The sequence below is a fragment of the Phaenicophaeus curvirostris genome, chromosome 1 (assembly GCF_032191515.1).
Source record: "Phaenicophaeus curvirostris isolate KB17595 chromosome 1, BPBGC_Pcur_1.0, whole genome shotgun sequence".
Taxonomy (NCBI): domain Eukaryota; kingdom Metazoa; phylum Chordata; class Aves; order Cuculiformes; family Cuculidae; genus Phaenicophaeus; species Phaenicophaeus curvirostris.
The window spans coordinates 112,448,610-112,464,672 of NC_091392.1; the positions used below are offsets into that span (position 1 = coordinate 112,448,610).

General features: G+C 45.2%; 1 protein-coding gene across 1 annotated transcript; it reads left to right on the forward strand.

Moving 5' to 3' along the window:
- Window positions 1–200: 200 nt before the first annotated feature.
- On the forward strand, window positions 201–15,993 carry IFNGR2 (interferon gamma receptor 2). Its single transcript, XM_069871295.1, has 7 exons — window positions 201–323; window positions 5,664–5,790; window positions 6,257–6,432; window positions 8,405–8,553; window positions 9,914–10,067; window positions 11,124–11,278; window positions 14,969–15,993. Exons 1-7 carry the CDS (start codon window positions 227–229, stop codon window positions 15,137–15,139), a joined length of 1,029 nt encoding a protein of 342 aa, XP_069727396.1. The 5' UTR covers window positions 201–226; the 3' UTR covers window positions 15,140–15,993.
- Window positions 15,994–16,063: the final 70 nt, after the last annotated feature.

Sequence of the window (16,063 nt, forward strand, 5' to 3'; positions counted from 1 at the left end):
TCCCACCCCCGGTGCGGGGTCAGGCAGGGCTGGGGCCGCCTCCGAAGCAGCGAGGGATGCGACCGACGAGAACCTCGCCACAACAGGCGCTCAGAGCCTGGGAGGAGCGGAGCAGGCGTGCTCTTTGTGGGCGGGTCTGTGTGTGCGAGGGGCGGCCCCGGGGCTGGGGGCGGGCGGCTCCGCTCCGCTGTGCGGCAGAGCCCCGCGGGGCTGGCGGCGGCGGGACATGCTGGCGGGGGAGCAGCTCCCCGTCCCCATCCTCCTCCCCCTCCTCCTCCTCCTCCTCCTTCTTCTCCCGGGCTCGGCGCGGGCCGCGGGCGCAGGTGGGTGCGGCGGCGCTCGGGGTCGGGTCGGAGCGGGTAGAGCCGTAAGGGAGGTGAAAGCCGAGCGGGTCCCGACCGAGGGGCTCCCTCCCCTCCCCCCGCCCGGCCCTGGGGTCGGCAGCGCGGGGTGAGGAGCTGGTGGAGCGGGGGGTGGGGGGCAGGGGAATGGAGCGCCGCCCGGAGGAGGGAAGGCTGGGAGAGCCGGGGGGCGCGCAGCCTCGGGGAGAGAGGCCTCCCGGGAGAGCTGAGAGCCGCACGGCAGTGTTCCCGGGAAAGCTGGGGAGGGGCTTTCCCTGCTGCATCCACACCAGGGGAGGAGGAGGAGCAAGCGCTGACCGCTGGTGAGCCCGCTCCTTGAGTCCTGCGTTCAGTTCTGGGCCCCTCGCCACAAGAAGGATGTTGAGGCTCTGGAGCGAGTCCAGAGAAGAGCAACAAAGCTGGTGAAGGGGCTGGAGAACAGGCCTTATGAGGAGCGGCTGAGAGAGCTGGGGTTGTTTAGCCTGGAGAAGAGGAGGCTGAGGGGAGACCTCATTGCTCTCTACAACTACCTGAAAGGAGGTTGTGGAGAGGAGGGTGCTGGCCTCTTCTCCTAAGTGACAGGGGGCAGGACAAGAGGGAATGGCCTCAAGCTCTGCCAGGGGAGGTTTAGGCTGGACATCAGGAAAAAAAATTTCACAGAAAGGATCGTTGTGCACTGGCAGAGGCTGCCCAGGGAGGTGGTTGAGTCACCTTCCCCGAAGGTGTTTAAGGCACGGGTGGACGAGGTGCTAAGGGACATGGTTTAGTGATTGATAGGAATGGTTGGACTCAATGATCTGGTGGGTCTTTTCCAACCTGCTGATTCTATGATTCTCTCTGGTGACCAACGATAGGATCCGAGGGAATGGCAGAAAGATGTGCCAGGGGAGGGTTAGGTTGGATATCGGGAAAAGGCTCATCCCCCAGAGGGTGGGAGAGCACGGGAACGGCTCCCCAGGGAAGCAGTCACAGTACCAAGCCTGACAATATCCCAGAAATGTTTGGACAAAGCCCTCAGACACACGGTGTGAATGTTGGGCTTGTGCCCTCCTATGAAGATGGTGTGACGGCTGAAGAACCTCTGCTATGGTGACAGACTGAGAGAGTTGGGATTCTCAGCCTGGAGAAAAGAAGGCTCTGGGGAGACCTCAGAGCAGCCTCACAGTGCCTAAAGGGGCTGCAGGAAAGCTGGGGAGGGACGAGAGGGAATGGCCTCAGGTTGCCCCAGGGCAGGTTCAGATTGGACATTAGGAAAGGTTTCTTTACCAAACAGGTTCTCAGGCGCTAGCAGAGGCTGCTCAGGGAGGTGTTTGGGTTACCATCTCTAGAAGCATTTAAAAGACAGGGAGATGAGGTGCTTGGGGAGCTGGTTTAGTAGTGGATGGGTAGAGTTAGGGTCGATGATCTCAGAGGCCTTTTCCAACCTGGTGATTCTAGGATATTTTACAAGGGCATGTAGCGATAGGACAAGGTGGGGAGGACAGCTTTAATTTGGAAGGGGGCAGATTTAGATCAGACATTAGGAAGAGTTTCTAAACAAAGAGGATGGTGAGGCGCTGGCACAGGTTGCCCAGGGAAGCTGTGGCTGTCCCATCCCTGGAGGTGTTCAAGGCCAGGTTGGATGGGGCTCTGAGCAGCCTGGGCTGGTGGGAGGTGTCCCTGCTCGTGGCAGCAGGGTTGGAACTAGATGATCTTTAAGGTCCCTTCCAACCCAAACCATTCTATGATTACTCACTCCTCTGGAGGAGGAGAAGCCCAGGTTTCTCCTACTGACCCTGGGGTTGCTACTCCTAGGAGATCTGCTACTGGCTGGCCTGCCACCAGGCACAGGGCAGCATGGCCCCGAACTGGCTGCATCTGTCAGAGCAGCTAAAACTTGCCCAGGTTCAGCCTTTTGGGGGGATCAATAGGGTGTAACTCGTTGGTGTGTCTGTAGTCTGTGATGTGGCACCCATTCTTCAACTGCACTCAAACCATCTCTGTTTAATTTTCTGAGCTGTTGGTTTACATAGGATTGGATTTAGACTCTGATGTAAATTCTTTGCCATAACTGGGGAGGTGGTAGTGTTGCTTTCCAGGCTGAGGCTGAGCTACAGCTTGCAGGTGTAACCCTGGCTTCAGTGTGTATCCCAGCAAGTGGGGAAGACCTGCTGTGGCGTGTCTGGAATGTGTGCGTGGCATGGTCCTTGTTCAGGCATGCAGCTGCCTCTGAGTTCAGCATGTTCCCTGCCGGGCTTCCTCACGTTCACCAAAACCCTCTGGCTGTCCTGCAGCTGCTGAGCCCCGTGGGGCTCTCCGGCTGTGTGGGGACAGCTGTGTTCCAGGCCTGCAGCTGGGTTGATGTGAGCTGGAGGGACCAGCTGCAGCCAGTGTTGTCCAGTTCCATCCCATTGGCAGGAGCGGGATTTCCCAGGGAGCTGTTCTGGTGTTAGGCTTGTGCATAGGGCCTGCTTCAACCTCTGCACTCTCCGTTGTAGGCACTGTGTTTTTATCTGTTGCAAATAAACATTCTGCTGTGTCAAAATCTGAGCCTAAAGAATAGCCAGCTGTTGTCACCCTTCCCCACCTGGCCACAGGCTTCTGCTGTTCACCTTTTGCAGACCTTGGTGCTTGACTGATGATATGAGAAGCCAGTTCAGCACACTAGAACAGCAGAAGTCCATCACAAACCAAAACAAACCCAGACTTCTCAGGCTGATGCAAGGGAAAGGATCAGAAATCATTTGGGACCAGCAACTGAGGTTGTGTAGGTGATGGTTGCTTTCACTCACTGTAACTTGTGGCTTCACACTCTGCTGTGTGAAAGCTTTGACTTGCGGCTTGAAGAGTCAGGAAGTCTTTGCATCAGGAAAAAACAATCTGAGCGTTGTTTGGCCGATGCTTTACTAGAACTGGTGCAGCAAGACCACTTTCCAGAGAGAAAGAAAGGATAGGGCATTTCTGCCTTTCCCTGGCTAGGATAGTTTGAGTTTTTCCAGGGTATTTGCATGTGTGGGTTCTTTTTTCCTGAAGTGTGCATCTTGTTATTTCAGATCATGCAAACTGATTATTGCGGAGTTCAGTGAGTGATTTCAGAAATTTAACTGACTTTCCTTGTGAAACTGAGATATTGAGCCAAAATACAAATGCATTCCTTTGGTGTGCTACAGAAATAGCTCATTAGTGCAGTGGGAAGTGCACTAGAGAGCCATCGTTCAATTATCTTTCCAGTGACTTTTTTAAGCTGATAGGGAAAAATGATCTTGTTTCTGAATGCTGATATAGGGCAAAATAATCAGTGTGCAGTCTTGATTGAGGAGAAGATGAACCAAGTGTCCTTGTACTTAATTACTTTTTTTTTTTTAATAAAAAGGAGATTAGAGAAGGGAAAAAATAGCTAATGCTTGTGTTTTGTTCTGACATCTTTAATGAATTTTGTAAAATTAGTTTGTATCGGATGTCTGAGTGCACAGTTTACTGATGGTGTGAGATACCTTGCCACATGCCAGACCAGCAGTGAGAGTGCAAGAAAGAACTTGCCTGACTGGAAAGTGAAAACTTTTCATGAATGAGGTTATTTAGTGGCCTTTTAAATAGCCGAGAGATAAACAGTTTAGCTGGCCTTGTAATTACAGTATCTGAAACAGGTTTGCAATGCTGAATGTTTCATCTAGAGCCTAAGGCGTTGTGTGTTTATTATTGAAAAGGTGAAGCTAAGAAGCTAGTAACAGACCTAATTAAAACTTTGAGAGCTTAACTAGTTATTTTGTATTTTGGATCTAGGGTTTAATGAAATTTTGTAAGGATTTGTGTCTTCTCTTTCCTGTACATGGAGGATGTTAACAGCGGGGCATGACTTCGCTTCTGAAAGATGGCACTGTCGGCATCAGTGCGCTGCCTAGTGCTGTGTGGCAAAATCGGATGTGGAAATCAAAAAGAAAATCTTTTTAACACTATCCTCATGTTCCTGAAGAAGGCTGGGGCCAGAATTTAGCTGAAGTGCTTGATCTTTTGTTCTTATTTATGTAAAAATACACAAGCCATATCTTAGGAGACTATTGTCTTAAGAACAACACATCAAAGTCTTTTCGTGGGGACATCATATCATGGTTGTCTTTGAGCTTAGGACTTGTAGGCCTAGTATGTTAAATGCTGTAAGGGCATCACCACACAGACAAATACATGTCAAGTGTAGAAGGAAAACTTTTTTCCCTCTTAGGACAGGCAGGCTGTGCGGGCTCCATCCTTGGAGGTTACGGGATCTGCCTGGGGACAGCCCTGAGCAGCCTGGTCTGATGCCAGATCTGGCCCTGCTTGGGGCGGGGGCTTATGCTGAAGTGCTCCTGGGGGCTCTTCCCACCTGCGTGACTGCAGTGCTGTGGTTAAAAGTATGAAGCTCTTCTGGTTTTTAAAGCATCTGATAACTGCGTTTTCCTGTCTTCTGCTCCTCAGTTCTCTGCCTTTTGGTCGGCTGCCCCCACTCCTCCCTCCCTCCCTCCATTTGTTTTTCCTACCCTTGCTCCCCCAGCTCAGCGCCTGGCCTTTCGCCACGCTCCAGTCGCAGTAGATGGCTTCCTCCTCAGCCCTGCTTGGGCCAGCAGGGAAGTGGTTCTTCTCCTCTACTAGAGACACAACGCTTTGCTCGCAGCTTCAATTGTTGCTCGTCTCCTGACAAAGCAGTTACAGTCTTTATCCGTCCCCAGGACTTTATACTGTTATCAAATCTGGGTGGACATTCCTACAAGCAGAAAGCCTGCCTCTAATGGAGGTTTCTGTCCTTTTCTGTGTGGTGAAATCCGTTTTAATTGGCAAAACTCGAGGCTTGCAAGTGGCACAGTGCACTTGTGAATGTTTAAGTACGAGAAGGCGCTTTTTTTAACCCACCCATTTCCTGGAAGGTTTCGGTGAAGTGACCGTGGTGTTTTCAAACAAGTTTGCAGGAACCAGATGGTCAGGAAAAATGTGTTCTGAGTTATTAACAAGGTAAAACACGAAATACGGACAGTTGAAATAGATGAGCTTTTCTAATGACAAGTGGCTGTGGACCTTAATTTATGGCTTCATGGGGGAGCTGGGTGGCGTTTATTGGTTTGTGCTGTGCTTTCAGTGCTAAGTTCTGTATGGAATAAATAAAAGCAGTAAGTTGCGATTCAGTGCTTTGCGGCTAGCAGGGACTTAAATGTATTGGTACTAGTGCACCTAGCAACAGAACGAGGAGGAGGAATGGTTTTGCCTGCAAAGCAGAGAAAAAGTAACATATTGTGATGGAATGTGGAGACCAAAAATTAGTTACTGTGTACTTGAATCATTCAGTAATTATTTTTATTCCTCTTCTTTCTTTAGAATCTTCTCCTCATTTACCAGCACCAAAGGATGTGAAGGTTTATTCCTATAACTTTCGTGGTTTGCTGAGGTGGTCTCCTGTCAAAGTGGATAGAGGCTTGGTGTTATATACAGTTCATTTTAAAACGTAAGTAAATAGATCTAAAACCAATCAAACTGATTTTGTTCCAATCCAGTAACACAATTGCTTTAAAAATAAAATCCCTAAAAATGAATAAGCACAGGAATGAAACAACAAGTTGTCTGTTACAGATGCTTTTATGCATATCTAAAAACAGCTTCTGAAGGCTGACAGTCTTTTAGCGTGCAATTATGTCCATCAAACTGAGAAACAACCTGAAGAGTACCCAGAAATGTGGCATGGTTTCCTGTATACTTTTAGCCTTACCAAATTCTCTCTTCCTATTTTTTAATTTTTTCCTGGATGCTGAGGATATGCAGGTGCTAAAAGGGCTGTGGAATTAAGCCTGTATGAAAGCAGTAGTTGTGTAACACATTATTTTGTGACAAAAGTTGTCTAGGTGGGAGGAATTGTGTTTTAGGGAGCTGCACTGTTCTGCTGATGCTTACCTGTCCTTTGTTTTGCGTTGCAGAGGGGCCTATGACCAGTGGGATGAGATGAACTGCACTCGTATCACCCAGACTGAGTGCAGCTTCCCCTGGTCACTCAAGTTGCGGCGCTGGACTTTTGTTTTGCGTGTGAGGGCTGAGCTAGGGCAAGTGACTTCTGCCTGGGTGGAAACGGATGAATTCATGGCGGAGAGAAACAGTAAGTGCCATTTATGATTTCAGTCTCTCTCTCTCTCAAAGGATATTCCTTTGAAAAAAAGGTTTGTTGTCTGTTCTAGGGTTTTTTTGCTCTATTATGTATAAAAGCCAAGGAGAGAATTGTAGGTGTTTGGTTAATAAAAACAAGGCCACAGTATGTGCCTAAGAATTTTATACTACTCAGTCTCTCTCTGCAGTAGGGTTAGCAGCATGCTCTTTCCTCAGGGAGCAAATCAGAAGAGGAACAGATGAGTTTTCTTGGGTGGTTAAGCCTTATAAGAACTGCAAAGTATATTTTGTTAGAGAGTTTTCTGTTTTCTTATTTTCCCACTTAGCACTGCCACATGCACATGTACACCCCCTTCATTTGTGGTACTCTGAGTACCAGCTACCTGTTTCTATTGAACAAATTCCCTTTCTAATAAATAGAAACTGTCCTGACTACAGTGTAGAAGGGTCAAGAGCATGCTTTACATCCTGTTAAATGTGTGAACAAGTGTATTGTTGTTCTTTATTATGTCTGCTCTTTGCCTTGCTCTGATTTGCTTCGGGATTAGAAGAAAGTAAATGTCGAGTTTTAAAATATCTCTGAAGTGATAATAAAGCAGAGGAATGGACGTATTGTCTCTTTAGTTCAAGTTCTGTCATAACTTGTGTGGAGCAGAGCTGGTCCATGCTGCAAGGAGTATGATACTTGCCCTGGTAACTTCAGTTCTAAATCTTGGATTTTCTCTACTAGCAGAGTGTAGGGATGAGGAATTCCTTCAGCCCTGAGTTGAAGGTTACAACTGACCTATCCAAGTTTGTGATGCAGGATGTTTTGGGAGTGGGATCCTTTTGGGATTAGGAAAGCACTGGGCTAATGGGAAGAAGAAAAAGAAGAGGCTCCGTGTGGGAGAAATGTTTGTCTACCTGTTCCTCAGAGGAATGAGAGGAACGTTATGTGAACATGCGTGTGTGATACCCACAAGGTCACTTCTAGACCCCAAGACCGTGGGCTACTCAGTTGGGCTGTTCTCTTTCTTTAATGTTTGGATCAGTCCTAATTGGGAGGGGAGCTTCAGGAATTTGCCGGGACACACAACAAAGTGTTTGCAGTTGTACAGCAACAGGAGGGAGAAAGAAACTGAAATTTCACTACCAGTGTAAAGATAATGGAGGCCAATCTTCTTGAAAGTAACAGTGGGCAAAGAAGGTTCTTCTGGGTTTTTTGAGGTGCAAGAAGCAATGGTTGCACGCATGGATTGATTTACTGTTAATAGTTACCCCTCTTTAGTACGTGAGCAGCTGTTTAGTACTCTAATGTTTGCATGAGTGGGTTTTTTGAGATCCTGGAGTGCTTTACAGTGACTGATAAGCTGTTATAGTGGAAGAAGTCAAGATATAACAGATAAATGAGTATGGCCATATATGACCTGTGATCACCCAAGTCTTTCATATTAGGACTGACTTTATATCATACTTTATATCATATTTTTCATTATTTAGACCTTCCCAAGGGAAAGTCATCATCATTATCCTGTAGGACAGATGGAGACATCAAAGCAAGGAGGGGGAAACTAGTTATTCCTCTTCCAATCTATTGACCGAAACAGTGTGGGTTTTTAGAGAACCCGGAATATGTGGCAGGCTATTTGAAGAAAAAAAGAACTAACAAATTGTATCACCATTAACTGTAGATAAATTCAGATACTTTCTAGTGAATAGGTACTGAATTTCCAGGGAAAGTTAACAAGAAACCTTTTTTTTTTTAATGATCTAATTTCACTTACGCTTTAAAGTATTTTGCCTTAGATTTGTAATATATAGGTTAAATGCGTTAAGTAGGTGAGAAAATGTTGTATTCCCTTTCTTGTGAAAACAGCTGTTGATATTTAGCGTGTTTGCTGAGAGTATCTAAGTAAATCTGGAGAGAGTATGATGAGCTGTTCTGCATCCTAGGGGTTCATTGCTCTCTTTGGGTTTATTTTCAGCTACTATAGGGCCTCCTACTGTGAACAGCGTGACTGCAAGCTCTGACTCACTTCTCATACGTGTCACGCCCCCTTTTGGACCTGAAGAAGGTGATATTCTTCAGTATCACATTTCCTACTGGGAGAACGCAACGAGTACTACTAAGAAAGTAAGAATTCTCTCTAATAAATTTTGTTCATAATGCCTTTGTGACTAAGAGATATGAGTCAGGGTGTCTTGGCAAAATAGCAGAAATGGAGGAAGAAAATCAATGTGATTTTTTTCTCTAGTGGTGAAGATCATCATTTGATGTCTTGAAAAAAAGTTAATTTGGTCTTGATGCAAGTATCGCACGTATTACGAAACTTTCCAAAACATCATTTTTTCCTCCATATGAAACGAAGGTTGGATCACATTGCAGACCAAGGGGGAGAATCCACAAATTGCCAAAGGTGGTTGTAAAACGGCATTTAGTTTCCAAAGTTTACTTGAGCAATTTGGAAAGCTCCGAAATACCCTTCTTTCTTTCCCATGCTGGGCTTTTTTGTGCTGGCAGCTTCAGTAAGAGGCTGCTTTGACCTGTTCCTAGGGCAGAGAAAGGCGGAGCTATTAGAAACATGCTGGACACAGCTGGGATGAGCTTTCCCTGTTCATGTTGAGACTTAGAGATGCTGGTGTCATTGTGCGCTTCTGCGTCTGTCTAGGTCCCTTGTGTTCCTTACAGGCCAGTGTTGCAAGACAGAGATTAAGTTATACTTAAAAAAAGGAGAAAAAAGATTCAAAAGAACGTCATTCTCAAGTCAAATGTTTGAAAAAAAGGAGCAGAAAAAAAATTATCTAAAACCCCTTTTGTTTCAAAGACCTTGCTATATCTGAAACACCTCCACTTCCTTCCTTTCACGCCAACATTTATTTTTCTGACATGCATTAAATACATTAATGCTTGAGATTCAGACAAGAAGTCACTTCTGTTTGCTTCTGTAAGCTTCACTGAGGCTGTTATCACAGCCCTTTACAGGTTAAAAACTCCCTGAAGTCTGTGGTGGCCGTGTGGAGACTGGAAGTTTAGCACTGCCCAGCAATTGTGGAAGCTCATCACTGAACTGCACTTCCGTCAGCCTCCTCCGCTGATGGAGACACTTCTCGTGGCTTGTTTTTTCCTCCCGGTTCCTACATTGCACTCGTGCCTCAGCTCTTACGGAAGCTGCATCAAAGTGTCCAGCAGCAATGCGTTGTGGATAAAATGAGACTTTGCATCAGTTCTTGTGCCTCAGCTGTTTGTGCCCTTACAGATTGTTTTAAATGGTCAGGATAAATGTCATTTTAAAATAATGGATTTTTCAGATGCATTCAAGTAGGGAAGTTGAAATATATTTCACTGCTTCTCTTGTTTGGGAAAACTGAATTATGAAAAACAAAATCTGTGCTTTTTTCAAGGAGGAACTTAAATATGGGGAGGGGATTTGTGTTGAAGACAGGTCTGGTTTTTACAGTAACACCTTTTGTTGTTGTTGTTATCTTTTGAACAGGAGACAGAGACAAGCAACACACTATTCAAAATTAGAAACCTAAAAGAATCGACACTTTATTGTTTTAGAGTTCAAGTTGAATTGATGATACATTCAATTTCTCGGTTACTTGGACAACAAAGTGCCCCAGTGTGTTCCAGAACTACCATCAGTGGTATAAAACTGATTTTGTTGTTTTTTTATATAAACAGGCTGAGTGTGGAACATGAGTCTTAGGTTGTGTAACTGGTCAGTTATGTACCTGTATTCGTCAGGAGTGCTGAGAGCACCAACAGCAGCTCACAGTTGTCATTAGTGACAAAATGACATGGAATTTTTCCAGTCAGCGAGGGTCCACGTTGCACTCTTCCCCTCATCCTTTTCCTTCATAATAGCGACCACTATGGCTATCAGTCTCTAGAAATCTGCTAAGAAAGAAAATAGAAATAACCTGGTCTTTAGCCAAAGTCATTGAAGGAGGAGATAGGGTTAGTCTTACAAATCTCCCTCAGCCACTGCCTCCTAAGTGGCCTGTACAAGCTCCACGTTTTTGTACGAGATAAGGGAGAGGGGGAGGGGAAGAGCAGGAACAGGCAAGATAGATAACAGGAGTTTGTCCCTCTCTTGAGTCTCTCTGTGTGGCCGCCAACACGCAGGCACAACTGAGTTTTCGCATACTTTAAACACACTGGAAGAGGTTTGGATGAAGCCTGCTTCTGCAGTTTCTGAGGGCCCACAGGAGCTGACCTCCTGGGTAGTATTGACCCAGTTAAAGTAGTCGATCGCAAGCTCCTGCACTGTGATGCTGGAGTCTGTGACGCTCCCTTTTCTGAAGGGAGATGTGTGTTCTGAGAGAGAAGCTCCTGGCATTAATGGCCCTTGCCGATAACTTGATGGTAGATGAGCAGATGGTGTTCCTTGCCCGCTCTCTGCCTGCCAGCAGTGATCCTCCAGCTCTGCATTTGCTCTGCTGGCACGTGGAGTAGAAACTTGCCTTAGGCTGCATGATTAAGGGAAAGAAGCTCATGGCAGCTGGTGACTTCCACGCTGAATCACAAAACAAGCTGCTTCTGAACAGAGGTGTTTCGAGTCCATCTGTAGTAGGGTTGTGATCTTAGCCTGGAAATTACACTTTGAGTACCACGTATAGTAAATTTCAGATTGCTGTATATTGTTTTACATTTGATGATGAACAAATATGAACCTAGAATATGTATATTTTGTTTTCCAGAGGCAACCAGAGCTGGATATATTATATCAGTACTTCTGTTGCTCTTACTCGTCTTAATTCTGATTCTGGTTGGTTTGTTCTTTCTGTGGAGACACCGCAAAACGCTTAAATATTGGTCCTGGCCACCTTTACAAATCCCATCACACTTTGAAGAGGTATGTGTACGCATTTTATATTTCTCCCTCTTGTCCACCTCCCCCATACAAGATAGTGGTGATCTTGGAGTGAATATGAAGGATGCTAGTTGTTATGTAACAGAAATAGACATAAATAATTGTTGGCTTAGTGTAAAGTGTTGCTTTTCTCATCTCTAATCTCCTACTGTATTCCTCTCTTACTCAACTGTATTATTTTCTCTGTGCTAAGATACAAATACTGCTAAAATCCTGTTACAAAACTGGAATAACATTCTCTGTTCCTTGACGACCCCTTGTCCGCCCCTTTCTTTGCTCATCTAAGTCGTGAGGCCTGAAATAGTTGCTCACTTTAAGCAAAAAGCTTTTGTGTGCTGCAAAACAGGTGCTTGGGCCTAGGTCCTGGTTAGCAATTAAATATGGAAAAAAACCCACAGATCACTTTAAGAGCAAGGACTGACCTGAAGACTAAGGACTACCTAGGGGAACGTTCTTGGGCTTTTTCTTTTTTTTCCAACAGGTTTAGCAATACTCTCAGATGAAAAAGTCACCCTGGGACTTTTTTTTCTCCTTGTAGCTCACGCACTTCTGTAGCGTCTCAATCCTGTTTATCTTCCTCTTTTTGGTATTCAAACAGGAAGTAGTCTTTGAGTGAAGTTCTTAATTTAAAAGTTCTTGTTCAGCATATATTCCGTATTTTTAAAAGCTTTTTTTTTTATTTGCACTTCTTTGAGGTGTATTTCTTTGTATATATCTGTGTGACAGAGTAGCCATAGAACAGTTTGGGTTGGAAGGGACCTTAGACATCATCCAGTTCCACCCCCCTGCTGTGGGCAGGGACACCTCCCACCAGCCCAGGCTGCCCAAGGCCCCATCCAACCTGGCCTTGAACACCTTCAGGGATGGGGCAGGTTCCCTGGGCAACCTGTGCCAGGGCCTCACCAACCTCATGATGAAGAAATTCTTCCTTATGTCTAGCTAAATCTGCCCCTCTCAGTTTATACCCATCGCCCCTCGTCCATTGCACAGGGGTAGTTCTGTTACTGTGGAACCGTTTCTCAGATCTTTTTATAGACGTATGAAAGGCTGAACCAACTTTGCGCAGAGCTCTGAATAAATAATTCTCTCTTCATGCTACCTCACCTACCCCTTCAAGGGGGCTCACTGGAGAAACGGGATCACATTCTTAAGCAGAGTGTGCCCAGGTGGCCAAGAAGGCCAATGGCATCTTGGCTTGTATCAGAAACGGTGTGACCAGCAGGTCCAGGGAGGTTATTCTCCCTCTGTACTCGGCACTGGTGAGACCGCTCCTCGAATCCTGTGTTCAGTTCTGGGCCCCTCACCACAAGAAGGATGTTGAGGCTCTGGAGAGAGTCCAGAGAAGAACAACAAAGCTGGTGAAGGGGCTGGAGAGCAAGTCTTATGCGGAGCGGCTGAGAGAGCTGGGGTTGTTTATCCTGGAGAAGAGGAGGCTGAGGGGAGACCTCATTGCTCTCTGCAACTACCTGAAAGGAGGTTGTAGAGAGGAGGGAGCTGGCCTCTTCTCCCAAGTGACAGGGGCCAGGACAAGAGGGAATGGCCTCAAGCTCTGCCAGGAGAGGTTTAGGCTGGACGTTAGGAAAAAATTCTTCACAGAAAGGGTCATTGGGCACTGGAACAGGCTGCCCAGGCAGGTGGTTGATTCTCCTTTCCTGGAGGTGTTTAAGGCACGGGTGGATGAGGTGCTAAGGGACGTGGTTTAGTGTTTGATAGGAATGGTTGGACTCAATGATCCGGTGGATCTCTTCCAACCTGGTTGTTCTATGATTCTATGATTCTATATCTAACTGGGGGGGAGGGGGGAAAACCTTGTACAGTGTATAAAATAGCGCAGCATTTCACACAAAGGAATTGGAAGCATAGCATCTGTCAGTGTGTGTTCTGGAGTAATTGTATTAACCTGAAAAATATGCAGCTAAAGCAGATACTCTAGAACAATGCTGAGCTTGACTTTGGAGTAAAACACTGATAAGAAATGACGGAAAAATCAGTAAATATGCAGAATTTTTGAAATGTGTATTTCTAAAAGGGATCAAGCAGTTTGGGGTTTCTCCTTTTAAAATGGGAGTACAGAATACCGATTATTTTAAGGCAGTTTTGTATGAACTCTTAGATTTACAGAAAATTGCATGCACAGAAGGCTCTGAGCTTTCAGCATCTCGGTTACAGGGAGCAGCTCTACTGCAGAAATCCTTCACAAAGTGAAACCAAACTGAGGTTCATTTATGGCTTGAATTGGCTGAAGTGGATGTATTTGAGTTTCCCACTTGAAACACTGGGTTTTAATACATCTGGAAAAACTAATCCTGTTGCTCATTGGCCTTGCTACAGTCACAGAGAAGGTGGAACCTTAATTGAAACTAAGGTTAATTTTGTCCCACAACAGATGTGACCTGATCTGCAGTCCTGCCTCAGCCAGATTATGGCACCTCCTACAGTATAGAAGAAGCTGTAGTATAGAACAACCTGAAAGGAGGTTGTAGAGAGGAGGGTGCTGGCCTCTTCTCCCAAGTGACAGGGGACAGGACAAGAGGCAATGGCCTCAAGCTCCGCCAGGGGAGGTTTAGGCTGGACGTTAGGAAAAAATTTTTCACAGAAAGGGTCATTGGGCACTGGAACAGGCTGCCCAGGGAGGTGGTTGAGTCACCTTCCCTGGAGGTGTTTAAGGGACAGGTGGACGAGGTGCTGAGGGACATGGTTTAGTGTTTGATAGGAATGGTTGGACTCGATGATCCGGTGGGTCTCTTCCAACCTGGTTATTCTATGATTCTATTATTCTATGAAGCTTTTGAGTAAAACTATAACCCACATTATTTTAACACTGTGAAGGTATCCAACGTTCCAAGCATTTATTTTATGTTTTTTTTTAATCAGGGGGAAAAGAGTTCAAGGACAGATTTTTTTTTTGTTTGGTTCAGTTTATAAGTGGTAAATGGCTTCAATTCCCTGTGAAACACAAGATCGGCACAGTGATAAGAATATATGTGGGTGGTAGGAGGAACAGAAAGCTCTTCCTCTGGCCTACATTTCTCTAATGCTCCTTTCTTTGATTATGCACTCATTGTAAAGCTGATGACTTAATTTTGGAGGGAAGAGAGGCAGAGAGGAAGTTACAGAGTAATTACAAGAGAAGAATGCCACTAGAGTTTTCTGGTAATGGTAAAAGATGCAGATCTGACTTGCCTGACATTGAAAAACCAGAATCTTAACTCTCATTTGCTCCACCAGCACTTCAGACAAGCTGCCAGTTGTTGGACTCCTGCAGTTAGAGAAGTGCCCGTCCGAGTAACAAAGAAGTGTTTTCTTCTGTGGTTTGTTCTTAATAAGTAGGAATTTGTTTGAACCAACATAAAAAGAACAATACCCAAAACTTACTTATAACAAAAAAAAAAAGGAAATAGAGACTGCTCTAACTCCCTTAAGTGAATTTTTGCATGATTTTTCTTTTTTTCCCTGTAGAAATAAGGTATTTTTAACTTTCTCCTTGTTCAATGTAGCTTCAAGGAAGTCCAGATCAGAACACACACTGAGCAGCTCTCACTGTGCATTCTGGTCTGAAGCAATGTGCCTATTTTAGGTAGCGGTACCTGCTCTGTCTCTGTAATTTCTAATACATCTGCTCTGTGGATAGAGATCTAAAGAGGTTTGTTTTTTTTTTCTGGCTTTCTCCAGTATTTGAATGACCCTAGCATGCCCGGTTTAGAGGGGCTGGCCCATCATGCTGAGGACGATCCCGATTCCTTATCTGTTTCATCTTGCAAAGACAGAAGCCAAGCCTGTGACAGTGGTCTGGATGGTCAAGCGCATTCACACAGCATCTCCAGCGAAAGTGAAGTAACTTAAACTGCATCCTCATGACAGTCTGTACCAAGTCTTTACAGGAGCTCCTGCCCTTGAGTGGTGCTGGGTGGCTGCTGGCAGGACAAAATGCAGCCACTGCCAAAGCGGGAGCATGATGTTGCTTCCTAAGAATAGTACGGACCCTGAGCCTTAATTAAATGGCTTCTGCTGTGCTACACCACCAAGGGTGTTCTGCCACACAGACTTAAAAGGTGGAACACAAAAGGGACGTGAACACTAAATCGCTTAAGAAGGAGAGATGGTTATAAAATGGTTACATTAATATCATATTTTTTCCCATCTCCAAATTGAAATAAAGCACTTTATGGCAGGGATGTAGTACAACCTGGAGTTTTTCAGTGAGTGAATAATTGTACCACTGCTTACTTTTACAGTTGCTTGCTTTTGTGTTGTTGCCTTATTTTGTATTAGCACTCAACTACACGATTCTGAATCACGTTAAATACACGCAGTCTTCCTGCTGGATAAAAAGAGCAGTCTAAAAAAGAATTTTTATAGTACTTTACTCTCCTCAGCATGAACCTATGCAAAGAACTGCTCCAAGAAAGGCTTCCTAATATCTGCCTCCCAACACACTCATGAGAAGCATTAATCTTCTGCTCTTGCAGTGAGACAATAATTCTTCACAGCAAAACAATATTTAAAGTAATTTTGTTCAGAATTTAGAAGACTTATAGCCAACACTAACATTGACTATCGGATTGGTCCTGCAAATGAAAACTTGACTGAGGGTTGTGGTTTTGAGTCCCTTAAAGCAGAAGACAGCAAGTTAACCTCGCGTTACAATCCTCTGGAGTCTGGAGGTATCTAATAAAGCACAAAGAATAAGTGAACCACTTCTGTACTAAAAAGGTTGGTTTTATTTGCTTGACTTTCTTCTTGGGTTTGATACAAGTTGGTTATCTC

What these genes read in the sequence shown, in the direction of transcription:
- IFNGR2 (XM_069871295.1), top strand. Translation starts at nt 227, where the DNA reads ATGCTGGCGGGGGAGCAGCTCCCCGTCCCCATCCTCCTCCCCCTCCTC. An exon ending in TATACAGTTCATTTTAAAAC is followed by an intron (nt 5,791 to 6,256) that starts GTAAGTAAATAG and finishes TTTGCGTTGCAG; the next exon opens with AGGGGCCTATGACCAGTGGG. An exon ending in TCCCATCACACTTTGAAGAG is followed by an intron (nt 11,279 to 14,968) that starts GTATGTGTACGC and finishes GGCTTTCTCCAG; the next exon opens with TATTTGAATGACCCTAGCAT.